A 14353-nucleotide genomic window follows, 5' to 3' on the forward strand; every position below is an offset into this window, starting at 1 on the left:
CAGTTTGTTATTCTTTGGGTACAGTCTCAGTAGGATAAGTAGACTGTTTCACACCTTCAGTTGGACATAAACCTGTACAAGCAGAGACACAGGTGCTCAGTGTACACAAGAAGCTCTCCTTCACGTCACCAGTTTGCCTTTAGGTTCTAAATAAGTGTCATTGTGCAAGCAACTCAGTGTTATTTATCCTCAAGCCACGTGTGTGTGTGTGTGTCTGCAGGAGCAGGATCCGATGCACATTGAAGATGTAGACGATGAACACATAAAGACAGAACAACAGAAGAAAAGGTAGTATTTTTGTTTTTTGCCAGACACACGCTGTTCATGTTGGATTTTTCTCAGTTTCGGCTGAATCATCAGCCAACATTTTATGTCTTATCTATCCCCTTATCTGCCTCCTTTCTGTGTGCCTAGCTTGCTAGAGAAGAAAATAGAGGCATTCCAGGGCTACTTGGCAAAGCACAGAGACCAAATCCGACTGATTATACACCTGGTTTTAGCTGCAGGTAAAGTACCTTTGTTAGTATCTGTTAAAGTGTAACTCAGGACCCTAATCTCTGTATCACAGTGAAACTTTTTCTCATTAACATTGAGACTATATTGGAGACAGTGTGTCCACTGTTCTGTACAATTGATTTTCTGTGTTTTGATTTCCCATCCACATCTACGTACACATCTACATATACTGAAAAATCAATTTCTAGTCTTGCTTTAGGACTTTCACTCTGCATGAAGGCTTGTAAAGGGCTGTTTAATTTATCTTTGCAAACTAGCTGTGCTGGTTATAGTGGACGTACATGCTCTGTGCCTGGAGCATATTGATATGAGCATGCCTGTGTGTGTGTGTGTGTGTGTGTGAGAGAGAGAGAGAAGATGAAGCCATGGTTTATCAGAACACATGTGGAATATGTGTGTTTGTTGTGGTACTGTCGAGACTACATAGGCACAAGAGTGCGCGCCGCACACACACACACACACACGATGACGCCTCCTGTAGCACTTTTACGAAATTGATCAAAATATAATCAATTTATTTATTTAATTGTTATGTTGCTCTCAAGTCTATCTGATAATGACAAAGTCTGTCTGATGAATTAGGACTGTGAAACACCAATAACACGTCTACAGTTCCCACCACATTCAAGTTTACAGATCAAAACAAATTGTATCATTTGAAGACTTAAGACGGGAAAACAAAAGATAAAAAAAAACTGAAACAAGAGAGATTTTAATGGCCCTCTTAACTGTTCACAAGCCTTGACACTTTTAAATCTTGATGTATTTGTTTTACATGTAGCATTTAGATGATGCAGTGATAAGTCTTCTTAAACATCTGTTTCTTTTCAGCTGTGCACTTGGTCTCTGTGTCACAGTAATTCTAGAGATAACTTCTGTCTTTAACTGGATGATGAAAAAGAGAAAATAAATAAAATAAATTTGAATTGTTTCAATCAAAGAGGTGTACAATGATGCCACCTCAGTGGGATATAATTCATATTAATGCTGATATTGTTTGAGGCTCCGTTGCCATAGTGATAGCGGCATGTGTCCTGAACTTCCACCGGGCTGTCGTGCTGCTGGTCATCTCCTTGGTAACCGTATTCTTCCTGGTCTGGGATTGGATGGTGAGACGCTATGGCGACCGGGTGTGGGAGGAGCTCCATCCTATCAGAGACCTTCTCAGCAAAAACTGGTTTAGGATGAGATGGTGAGAAATGAGACACTGTTCAAATCCTGTTTCAGTTTTCCTATTTAGATGTGCACCTTCCTTCCCAAAGGAATTCAGGAAGTTTACTTTCCATTCTAAGGAAACTGGGAAAAAACGATCAACCGAGCCATCTGCAAAAATCCTTTCTTAGTATCTGTAACTAATGTACGTAATGTGCAAGACAGTTCAGACAGTCTAAGGGGTTTTCTGTCTCTTGGCAACAACAATGTCCTCATACCGAGGAAATCTGTGTTTGTGAAATCAGCATGAGCACTGAATTCAAACAGGGCAGGATAAAGGAAACAAGAGCAACTGATGGCAAAGTATTAGAAGAATTGCTGTGTACCACAGTGCACATAAAATAAAGGCAATTGCACTAGTTCAAGGGCACTTAAGTGGCAGTTACCTCAGTATAAAGGTGAAGCAGATACACACAATATAACAAATGTTATAACAATATAAAAATAATGTAACAAATTGTGTTCGATAAAGATGTAACCGATGGGGTTAAAGATTCTCAGCTTCACCCACTGCACTGCAACTGCAACATGCTTGAAACAAAGACTCTCTTCTTTTCCTGTAGCCATTAAAGGCTGAATCTGTCTTGGTTTCGTATGCGACAAGTCTTCATCTTCCACATTTAAGGGTTGGAACAAATCGGTCTTTGGCGTTTCGTCTGTGGCTGATTTTTATATTTAATTGTTATATTTATTTTTTAGAAATATATTTTATACTGCTTTTATGTTATTTTGACCATGGTTTGTTATTATAACCTATGTACTGAATGTCTGTGTACAAACCATACCATGATAAAAAAGTAAGAAAAAGTGTAATAATCACTGTTTTTATATGAACCCACACAGAATAGACCTTTTTCACAGCAGATATAAATGGTCTAATGTCCTTGACTCAAGTGTTACAGGAAAAAACTACAAAATTTGTCTACTAACTGGCACCATCTTAAAAACGTTGTTGACTGAGAGGCTATCTACACAGTGTAATCCTCTCCTTAACAATGCACCAGCTGAGTCGTCTGTCTTTCATCCTATAACTTCTTTACAACATACTTGCCAATATATTACACATATTACAGATTCAATTCAATATGCTTTAATGGCATGCATATCAGGAACAATATTAAAGTATAAAGAAAAATATAAATATAATTCATAAAGGGTACAATTCCTATCAAATGCAACAACGATGTGTGCCTTCATTTGTGACACGCAGTTACATATTGTGCAGCTATGTTTGCTCTCCTAATTGAATCCTTTCTTTTTCACTGTTGTTCTTTGAAGTGCATTTAATTAATTACCTGATACAAATGTATTTACAGTAAAGCAATTAAGTTTGTTTTGTGTTTTGGTTTGATTCGTCCAGTGTTCAGTATAGGCATATTGTGTTTAATTAATTAATAATTCACTTAATTATTGGGTTTATTCGTGTTTAGTGGTTATAAAGCAGTGCTGGTGTGAGGTTGAACAGTATTGGGTGTTATTTTATCAGTAAGTCTCAGGACCAACAAGAAGAAGGGAGTCTTTGGAGGGTTCAGTCCTTGGGTTTATAGTGTCTAAAATGTGTCTTAGGGGCTCATTTTGAGATGTTATTAAAATGTAAGTGTTTTTAATGTTAATGTAGGTTGTATTACACTGTCAATTATATATATGTATACATATATCTACGTCTATTTTATAAAAATGTTCTTATAATTACACAAAATGCTCTACATTTTTTTTCAGTGCATTCACTGCGAGATAAAAGTTATTATTGTTAAGGGTTAGGTGAGGGGCTCCAGATTGCTCCAGCATTACTGCTAGGTCATTAACATAGTGAGTGTTAAATAGAGCTGGAGACAAGTGGTTGCCCTTGACTTAATTATGTCATACAGTTTACCCCTACCCCAATTTGGGGAATTTTCTAATAGATATTCATCTTTCTTCCTCTGCCAGGATAATATACGCATTACTGCTGTTGGCCATGGTGTGTTGGTTAGCACTGGACACAGCCCAGCGAGGGACCAGACAGCTTGTGTCTTTCTTTGGTTTGCTGCTCTTAATCTTCTTAATGCTGCTCTTCTCCAAACACCCATTTAGGGTAATGGACACACACACACACACACACACTCTCTCTCTGATAAAATATTTTTTTTATCATTATACTATTGTACATGTGTGTTGCAGTGGTCTTGGCAAACTTTGCTATGGGGGGTCGGGCTACAGTTCATCTTTGGTCTGCTGATCCTCAGGACCACTTTTGGTTTAAGTGCACTGCAGTGGCTTGGAAAACAAGCAGAGGTACGCAACACAAACACACATACACACAAATACAAACATGTATTTTTTTCAGTGTATTGTCCTTGTTTTTATTTCCTTCTTTCATTTCCTTCTTTCATTTTCCTTGCCTTGCTTCTTTTTGTTTCTTTTTTTCCCATGTTTCCTTCTTTTGTTTCTTGATTTATTTGGTTTCCTTGTTTCTTTCCCTTTTTATCTGTTTCCTTGTTTAATTTCCTTGTGTACTTCTTTTGTTTCTTTGTTTTGTTTCCTTGTGTCCTTCATTTTATTTCCTACTCTGCCAGGATAGAAATCTACCGTTATTTTTAGCATTCACAAACATTCTCGTTGCATCCATCCTTAACTTTTAAAGTGCAGATAATGAAATGTTACATGAAAGAGATACAATCAATTGTATCTAAATGTTCTGTTTCTGTTGCTAACAATTAGATATCTTCTCCATGCAGAAATTCATGTCATTCACAGATGTTGGGTCTAGGTTTGTGTTTGGTGCCAGTTACACAGACCACTTCTTTATCTTCAAGGTACAACACACACATCAGTATGATGCACACAGATACAAACACAGATGACTGACGCAATAGCAAATTGAATAAAGTGATAAGAATAATAACATAAATGAATGTTACTAGATGAACATAAGTAGTCAGTAATGTTATCCAGGTTACCTCGTGGATGAGTTTCTGACTGTCATGTGTGCAGGAGCTTGATGACGATAATGATGATGATGATGATGATGATGATTGTAGACTCTCTCCAGGTGATGCCTATAGTGGTTTTTTTAAGCTCTGTCATCTCAATCCTCTACTACATTGGCTTCATGTCCTGGCTCATTTGCAAGGTGAGAAAGTGGGATGATAAAATGCATAGAAGAAGACAAATATTTAATGCCAGGTCTATCATTTCAATTATTTATTTTTAAAGCACCTTTCATACAAGAAATACAGGAAGGAATAAAATAAAATAAATTAGCAATAAAAGACAAATAATAACTGCTTAAAGTAATTGTAAATTAGCATAATGGCACAATATTTCCCACAGATTGGATTCATAATGCAGGTTTCCATGAGAACATCTCCAACAGAATCGATGGCTGCAGCTGGTAATATATTCTTGGGACAGGTAAGCAACAGTTTAAACAATAAACAACAACAACAAGCAAATCACTGAAATAATAATTATTATTAATCTGTAAATCCATTAGTCTCAAATCAACCCTTTTGTCCTTATCTCTCTCTTTCAGACAGAATCACCTCTCTTGATTCGTCCATACCTTAGTGGGCTAACTCGCTCTGAGATCCATGCTGTGATGACAGGAGGTTTTGCCAGCATCTCTGGGACCATTTTAGGAGCCTTTATTGCCTTTGGGGTGAGGAGGCAGATAGTGGATGGAGAGAAAGGTTTATCACCGAGGTTATCACAATTAAGTCTATTAAAATTAATGAATTTTATGAAATATCAAATACGCAGTATCAAATAAAAAATATCAATATGCAGCTAATTTACATCAATCATGAGCTGGCTAGTGAGCTAGTGTTTTGCTAACATCACCTAACTGTGCTAAATATGACTATATAAATGTTACTTTTATCTTTTAACCATCTTTAATATTTGGTTGAATTTTAAGTACAAAGGAGGACAAAGTGGATGGAGGTTCTAAAACAGGTGGGACTTAGGAAGGGTTGAATCAAATAATTGACCACTACGTTTATGTTTTGTTCCATGTGCGTCTCTTTTGAGGTTGAGGCAACACACTTGTTGACGGCATCAGTAATGTCTGCTCCAGCCTCCCTGGCCATTGCCAAGACTTTCTGGCCTGAAACGGAGACCTCCAGTGTAACAGCCAGTCATGACCTCAAAATGGACAGAGGGTAGGAAAGAGTAAACAAAGCACCGACCACAATATTTCAATTGTCATCAACTCATCAACACCAGTATGCAAATGACACAGCTATTTTAATAAGATATTTTCTGTTTCCTTTCAGAAAGAGTACGAACGTGTTGGAAGCAGCATCCCAAGGTGCATCTTGCGCCATTGGTTTAGTGGCCAACATTGTTGTCAACCTCATCGCTTTCCTGGCACTGTTGGCCTTTCTTGATTCTGCTGTCTCTTGGCTGGGTGGGATGCTGGACTGTCCGCAGCTCAACTTCACGGTACTGACCCCAACTTGACGCTCGTTGGTACACCAGCTCTCCAACATATACTTACTGTAAATATATTCAAACATCGACCCATATATGCACTCACTCTTCCTTTTCTGTCCCTCCTTTAGCTTATCTGCTCTTACATGTTCATGCCTCTCTCCTTCATGATGGGTGTTTCCTGGGAGGACAGTTTCATTGTTGCTGAGCTGATTGCCATAAAGACATTTCTCAATGAGTTTGTGGCCTATCAGATGTTGTCGGAGTTAATTAAGAAGCGGAAAGCAGGAGGGCCAGAATATGTGGATAATTAAAACAGTATATTTCTGTGAGTCTCACTCATATCTTGTATTCTCCATCTTGTTTTTTTTAGATTATCATTCATCATTATTTTTTATTAGAGCAGTGTAAGCAGTGTAGCTGCTGAGGCCCTGTTGTTTTTGTTCTTGTTATTTCTTCTTCTTTCTTTCATTTTTTCACCAAAATTTTAAATATCTTCTGCTCTAAAGATGTAGTAACAATCAGTTAGCCAGTAGGAGATGTTTATGTTTGAATTTTAGTTTAGAGATCAGATCACCAAAATTCAAAAGACATATTTTGCTCTCTTTCCTGGTGGTATGTTACTGCGCAGCTATTTTAAAAATGTACTAACAGACATTTTGGGATATCCATCACTCCAATACAGCGGAGGTAAATAGTAATAGTAAATGCTAAAGTATCTTAAAACCTGTACAGATGAGACTGATCCTATCTGCATGGGTAGATACCACCAGGGGAATGTGGCAAAATATGTTTTGTCTTGATCTGGTCAAACCAACCCAGGAAATTAAAAAAAAATGAAACTGAACGACCTATGACATCCATTTATGGCACATTGCATATCCTGATTTGATTTAAGAGTCTGAACTCAGGCTTGCAGATAAACCACACTGAAGTCTTTTATCTGTAAAACTCAGTTTGGACATTTGCACCATCAGAGAAGACTCAGAGTATTGCCAAGTCTTAATGTGATACAGGTTGGTAATGGTATGGTGTAAAATTGGCTTATAATAATTGCATCAGACTGAACAAGGAACCTTCCAAATACTATCTATCTGTGTTTTTGACTAAATATGACGTAGGAAACTGTAGAGATACACATAGTATAATACAGGCATCAAAGTGAAAGTCTGTTTGGATCTTTGCTTTCACTTAACAATTTTCCTATTTCAGGTCCACTCTGAAACTATTGCAACCTACGCTTTGTGTGGATTTTCCAACATTGCTTCCCTGGGGATGTCGGTTGGAGCGTTATGTGAGTGCTGCCTCATGAACTGTTAGCAACACTGAGCAGCGCCAAACTGACAAAAGTGCAAAAAGTTGCTGGCAGGTGTCATATGCTGCAAAAGTTTTGTAGTGATACTTTTCACTTCCATGATTGAGTAAACATTTCATCATTTTCATTCTGCCCTTAATTATGTACTAGGTACAATCTCTACAATACACAGACTGTAGAAATGCACAGGATTGCAGGTTGTTGTTTTTTGGGCTGGCAAGAGTGGGAGTAAGTTGTGAGGAATCCATCTGTTACATTTAAGCTAGTTAAAGTGTGTGGGCTGAATAAAGGGTTAGGCCGGTTTTACACGTATTACGCCTTTGGCTGCCTTGTGTCCTGGAAAACAAAAGGAAACTCAGATATCCAGCCCTAATTCTCCAACACACATAACATCAGCAAATTTCCTAAACTTAATGAATTCACTCATACAATCATATCAAATAACAGATGCCAAGCGTGAATATATGTGCTTTTGCAAATGTCAAAAGAAGTGTGCACTGCAAGAGACCTTCCATGCTCAACAAAAGTTAATAGCCAAACGGGTCAAGATTTGCAAGTAGTAGTTGCAAAATAAACTACAAAAGAAAGATAATGTTACATAGAAAAAGACTCCAGTGTGGCAATGTGTGAAGCAAGGACAATTTGTTGAACCTTCATACATTTCAGTACCTTTGACATGTCAAATGAATAAGTCATCCTTGATAAATGTGCTTTGAAATGATATGATATGATCATATGATATGATAATATGATATGATAATGATATCTCTTTGTAGCACAAGAAATCTAGGAGTATTAAGTCTTAAAACGACTGAAAAACAGTTGATGATACAGTTGCAAGCAAAAGAAAACGCTAAACAAAAAGTAGCCTGTTGACACAAAGACCAAAGATGGAGGATCAGCTGTAATCGACTAAGATAGTTACATTTGTATAGTGACTTTTAGTTTGTTGGTTTTTTGTTTTTTTATCTTTTTCAATAAAAAATCTTTATATATGGTACGCATACATAATAAATTAATTAATTGTTCTTTTGTTGTGTTTTGTTGTCTCAACAGTATATGTACCTGTTTCTTTTTGTTTGCAGTTTCTGTCTTTTAACATATTGTTGTTCTTTTTTCAGCAGCCATGGCTCCAGATAGACAGACTGACATCTCCAGTTGTGGCCCCAGAGCTTTGATTGCAGGCAGCGTCTCCTGTTTCATGACAGCTTGTATCGCAGGTGACCGCTAACGCTTCTTTGCCTCTATATATCTGTAATTTATCCACATAGTGTGTTTATAATCGTGGGGCTCATTCAAACTGTGGGTTTCTCATCCTGATTTCACCTCGGAGAAACATAAAATTGCATGTACATTGTAGCCAGTTTATAGAATTATTTTTGTTGTACTGCTACACTTAATTCCTCACATGAGTATTATATTGATGCCATCAAAGCATTTAATATCTAATTTAGGCCTGACATCAATAAACCATGGTTGGGTTGTGAGACAATGACACTCTCCACAGATAAATACTTCAGCACCCTAAACAAAACATAAAAGGAAACCATCAAAGTGATGTAGGTTCTATTTTCTTAAAGCAGATCTATTCTGCTGTCAAACTGGTTTAAATTGCTTTTCTAATTTTACTGTGTTTGAATTAAATGTGAATTACTGTGGCATCACTATGCTGTGCAGCTGTAATCTGATGGGGGAAAAAACAAACATCTGAACATTTGGACATTTCTTTGGAAGATAATCAACATCAAAAGACATAATCAGAGCATGCCATGGTTTTGATTTATTAATTGATTTTTAATCTGTGACTTTCCAACAAGAACACTTTAAACAAAGGCTATGGCTAGACCGCCCTGATGCCTTGGACCCCTGATTTTGTGCCTGGTAGGCCCATTCAGTAAATCCTCCATGCACAAAACATATATGATATTTAAAATATTTCCCTATTATGTATACTATTTTGTGTCTCTTTGAATAGAGTAGTGCATCATTCATTTTATGACAACAGCCATAGACAGCAGGATTCTCAAATAATCACAATATGCAGAGCACATTTACATGAATATTCACACGCATATGTCATATTAATAGCTAACACAGCCACACTAATGTGGCAAACATATTCAGTATATTGGCCTATCTCTCACAAATGTTCATATTGACTTTGCCCTTTCACCAACTTTATTTTTAACTGCTGACTTATTCTACCTTTTTAACGTTAACGAGGCCATTACTCAAAACTGTAAATTTGTTTCAATTTAAAAGTTAATGGTCAGTATGCAAACTCACAGAATTATCCGTTAGACACACTGGTTCAATAACATGTGTAACAGTCCGTTCTCATACAGTACATAAAAATTTATAGATTTGAAAATGTTTTTGATAAATTGTCATTCTGTTGTTTACTAGTTTACAATGTTACTTTTATTTATGACTTTATTTTTATATTTTTAGTATTAATTAATAGTTATTCTACATTAATTACACTAATACTTATATTCCAATTTAGTTCCAATTTTAACATTTTCACATGTTCCATGTCTGTTTTGCTCCTACTAACTGAACACCCCTCGCATCTGTATTTGATGACCTCGGAATGAGAACGGGCTGTGAAGTGTGTAGGAGAAACTAAACAGTGGCTGCGAAACACGCGAAAAACGTGAAAGTCCTTATTTAGAGCCAGTGTTTGGTTGTACTGTAGGTGGTTCAACATGGCGGACTCTATGGGAGGTGAGCTGCTGCATCTGTAGATAAAAATAGCTCATTCTAAGGAAACAAAACATAACGATTCCTATAGTCAGGTGATTATACATTGATGAAAACATACCTATAAATATTATATTTCATCTCTGCCAACAGATCCTCCTAAAAGTTACACACTGGACCTTTAAATAAGTGCTGATATTATTATGAGAAATAGTATTTAAATGACACAAATAATGAAAAGAATGTATATAATGTATATTAGATATAAACAATATACTGTATATCTTGTCACTTGTTGTCAAACACGTTTTTGATTTTGATTTTCATACTATGATGCTCTGTGGGTTTCTAGGTATGTTGTACATCCCTGATCTTCAGTGCCCACATTTCCTGAGCACCCAGTTCAGCAACACCAATGTGACCAGCAGCTCAGAACTGGTCACCTGCTGCATACAACTATACAACAGGTGTGTGTGTGTTTATGTGTGTGTGTGTGTGTGTGTGTGTGTGTGTAACTGTTTTCTCATTCTCAGGGCATCACATAGCAATATTTTGTCATGCCCCTCAGCATCTCCATGCACTACCCACGAGGTGCCCTTTAGTGTCAGTTTAAGACGCAGCAGGCTGTCATCTAAGGCCGGACATATACTGGCTTTTAACCATGCGTTCTCATGATGTCTGTTTGGACCGTTGGTTGTGCATGACCTCGGAAATTAGTGGTTAGGGTGGATGGATGGGTCAGACAAACACAGGAGTCCATGCCTTGTTTTCATAACGTTACTTGTGTCACATTACTTGTCATTGTAATATTTGTTTTCACCCAAATCATGACGTTTTTTCGAAACCTTACCAAGCAGCTTTGTTGCCTAAACCTAATAAAACGGCAACCATTTCCACAACCACATGTTAAAAAGGTGTCTCATACAGATTAAAGGGTACCTTGTGCTTCTGTGTGAGACAGCAAGGACTGTGACAAACCGGCGTCAGTAGTTGACAACCTATGAGAAAGCGTTGGTGCCGTGTATTTACCCAGCACCACTGACTCAACTGCTTGGATAGTTTTTTTCTGTGCAGTTATAAATACATCAACATAATTATAGTTGATGAGAAGAGATACTGTGATTCAGTGTGTGTGTTTCATTTGCAGCGTGACAGTGTATGAGCCATGGAACCTGACGATGGGAGAAGGATTCAGTCAGAGCAGTCTGCAGCACTGCTGCTCACTCACACCCCCTACACACTTCAACTGCAGCTTGTTGCTTTGAATCACTGTGAACATTTGTAATGTGTACTGCTGTTATGCGGCATTTTCAATAAGGCTGTGTGTGTGTGTGTGTGTGCGTGTGCACCAATCATTCTTTGCATTATTCATTTTTTTAGTTGAATGCTCTGATAAGGTAGCAGATTTACAAAATTTTAAGTTTGTAGCTGCATCTATGGTGCAAGTTAACATTTCCCTGACAGAAGTGAAACTTAAAGAGGGATTTTCAAATGTTTAAACATTCAGAATTTTACTTTTGAATTTGTGAAGACATTTGCTTCAGTTGATGCCTATATTTGTACAAAGGTTTTGATTAAACAAAACAGATGTTGGGAGATGGAGAGATGTGATTTTTATTAATGTATCTAAAACTGATCTCTATGTATAGATGCTGGTATATACTGTAAATACAGCTTTGTGTACATGAATATGTATGTCAGCATGTACACCTATATATATTAAGATATATCCACATATACATCATAAACACACACAGAGAGAGAGAGAGAGAGAGAGAGAGAGATGTCCTTCATCATTTTCATACCTTAAAGTGTCTTATCTCGTCTCTCTGTCCTGTTGTTACTTTCTCTAGCCAGTGTGTCTCTCTACATTACTATCTGTCCTGACCTTTCTGACTATTGCAAATTAGCAACCTTCTCTAGTATTCCCATGGGCCCAGCTCGTTCTTTTCTGCTACCACTCGAACAGCTTCTCTCAGAGGTATTGTTTCACTGTTACTTTATGACCTATCCAAATGTTACACTTTTCTTGCAATGTTTAACTCCAAACATACCTTCTATTGTTATCTCATCATCCCGTCTGTTACATTTATGGTACCTTGGTAACTGAAATTGGTAGAGGTTGCATTTAAAGATTCTGAATAATTGAACTTAAAGAATATGTATGTATGAAATTCACTTGCCACTAGATGTCACTCTACTAGAGCATCAATATAGAAACTAAATAAAACTCATTATAAATACCATCTTTCCAAAGTCTTTGCAATAATAACCAACGCTGGATTAGTTGAAATAAATATTGCTGAAAAGGGCTCCAGTGATGGCTGCATCAAAATAAAACTCATCAAAGCCATCTTTGTTAGTTTTTCCAATAATTACCAGCTCTGGTTTGGTCAAAATAAATCCTTAATGCAGATAGGAAAAACAGTTTCAGTCGCTCTCCTCAGGTGGAAACTGAAGGATGCACATGCGGCCATACTGGCTCTGTAAACAAAGCACAGAGAGGCTGGGATAGCAACAGGTACAGACAATATTACGCCACAATATTTTTTCTTTATAAATGTTTCTATCTCTTAACTTTGAAAGGATAATAAACATGATTAAACAAACATATCAAATATAGTCATTTTTATACTGCCACATTCAGATTAATAATATAACAGTAAAACAAAATGTAACAAATGAATTACTAAAACATTTGTACTTGTAGTAAATTTCTATTTAGTAAACGTTTTCATGCACTTTTACCTGTAACAGAGAATTTCTACACTGCGGTATTGTTAGTTGTTCTTAGCCTATAAGTAAAAGATCTGAGTACTGTTACCGTTAAATATGTGGGGCTTTATTTACCTGCACTGGAATCATTTCTAAGATGAAAAAAAGAAAAAGAAAACCAGCAAATTATGTTACTAAATATTTGGTAGACAGGACAATATCTTCGCCTCACTTTTCCCTGCCTTTCCTGAATGGACCGAGTATTACAGTAACAAGTAAAAGCACTGTATTACTTGGCCACTGGATGTCACTGGTGTCTTCTTTTTCCCATTTGGCAACGCATACCAAAGTGCATATTGGATTCATCAGGGCCCTAGACCAGTCAGTCATATTGGTTTGGTTGGCATTGCGATCGTCCAAGTAACTGTCTCATTAATACTGACAGAAATTATACACTCAGACCGCCTACCAGACAAAAAGGAGGGTATCAAGGGTGTCCACTTTCAACGTCTGCATGTGTGAGACGAGCATGCAGTCACAGAGACAGCAAATGACAGTCTCTTCATTAAATCCACCACAAGCTAAAGGTCAGATGGCTCCCTTCTGGGCGGGCAGGAGGTGTGTTCACACGTGTGAATTTCACACACCCACAGAGAGGGAACATTAGACTCAGCCATCAGACGCTACATAGGACATTTTTAGGCTCCGTGTTACCATGTGTACCCCATAAAAAAATGTGAGCTAATTTTCATGTTTGTCAGCAACGTCAATAAAAAATAACCAAATGGGTGTGTTGGATCAGGAGGGAAAAAGCAAACATTAAGTCTCTGGGAATGTGGAGTGACTTTAGTGTCTCTCTGTGTAAGGACAATAAACTAAAGTTACTAAACTAACTAAAGTCAGGACATACATTTCTTTAGTCTTTATCATTTTTTTTTTCATAAACTGGGATTTTTGCTGCTGCTCCTTTCTTTTGAATTCAATAACAACACTATGACAGCATAGAAAGAAAATGATGTTTGTGAAAGACTGTAAGATTTGATAATATGCTTTTTATCTAACACATCTTGCTTACTGAAGCTGTGTTTACTGTAGGGAAATACTGGTGACAAATGTTCTGTTTTTATTTGTGTTGGGATGACAGGTGAGAATCAGCTGTTTGGCCAACACTGACACATTTACAGTGATCATTTAATATATATATTTTAATGTGCGCAATCTATTTTAAATTATTATTTTAAACCAAATCAAAAATAATCACAACAAAAAAATCATTAAACTGAACATTACAGTTACTTTAAGGTGCACTGAATGAGCCCTTCTATTCAAAATGTTAAATTGTTACTAAAATTATTATACAAATATTTTCTGCTGGGCCATAAAGGGAAAATAGCTGCTCATTAATGTATTACCTGAGATATACGTCTATATTTACTTTTTGAAACTTACAATCTTGGAATAATTATCTAAAAGCACAAA

At 36.9% G+C, this 14353-nt stretch overlaps 1 protein-coding gene across 1 annotated transcript in view; it reads left to right on the forward strand.

Annotated features, from left to right (window-relative positions):
- The window catches only part of LOC118325805 (solute carrier family 28 member 3-like), a 12108-nt gene extending 393 nt beyond the window's left edge, over positions 1–11715 (forward strand). The window contains 17 exon segments of the mRNA XM_035658633.1: positions 221–288; positions 415–506; positions 1519–1708; positions 3658–3802; positions 3889–4002; positions 4446–4523; positions 4760–4840; positions 5041–5121; positions 5243–5368; positions 5740–5870; positions 5985–6153; positions 6273–6450; positions 6453–6469; positions 7354–7435; positions 8578–8676; positions 10512–10626; positions 11307–11715. Coding sequence (XP_035514526.1) covers positions 221–288; positions 415–506; positions 1519–1708; positions 3658–3802; positions 3889–4002; positions 4446–4523; positions 4760–4840; positions 5041–5121; positions 5243–5368; positions 5740–5870; positions 5985–6153; positions 6273–6450; positions 6453–6469; positions 7354–7435; positions 8578–8676; positions 10512–10626; positions 11307–11424 — 1884 coding nt within the window. The 3' untranslated portion in view covers positions 11425–11715.
- Positions 11716–14353: the final 2638 nt, after the last annotated feature.

Source organism: Morone saxatilis, unplaced genomic scaffold (genome assembly GCF_004916995.1).
Source record: "Morone saxatilis isolate NCDOM2014 unplaced genomic scaffold, NCSU_SB_2.0 Contig16, whole genome shotgun sequence".
In the NCBI taxonomy this organism is placed as follows: domain Eukaryota; kingdom Metazoa; phylum Chordata; class Actinopteri; family Moronidae; genus Morone; species Morone saxatilis.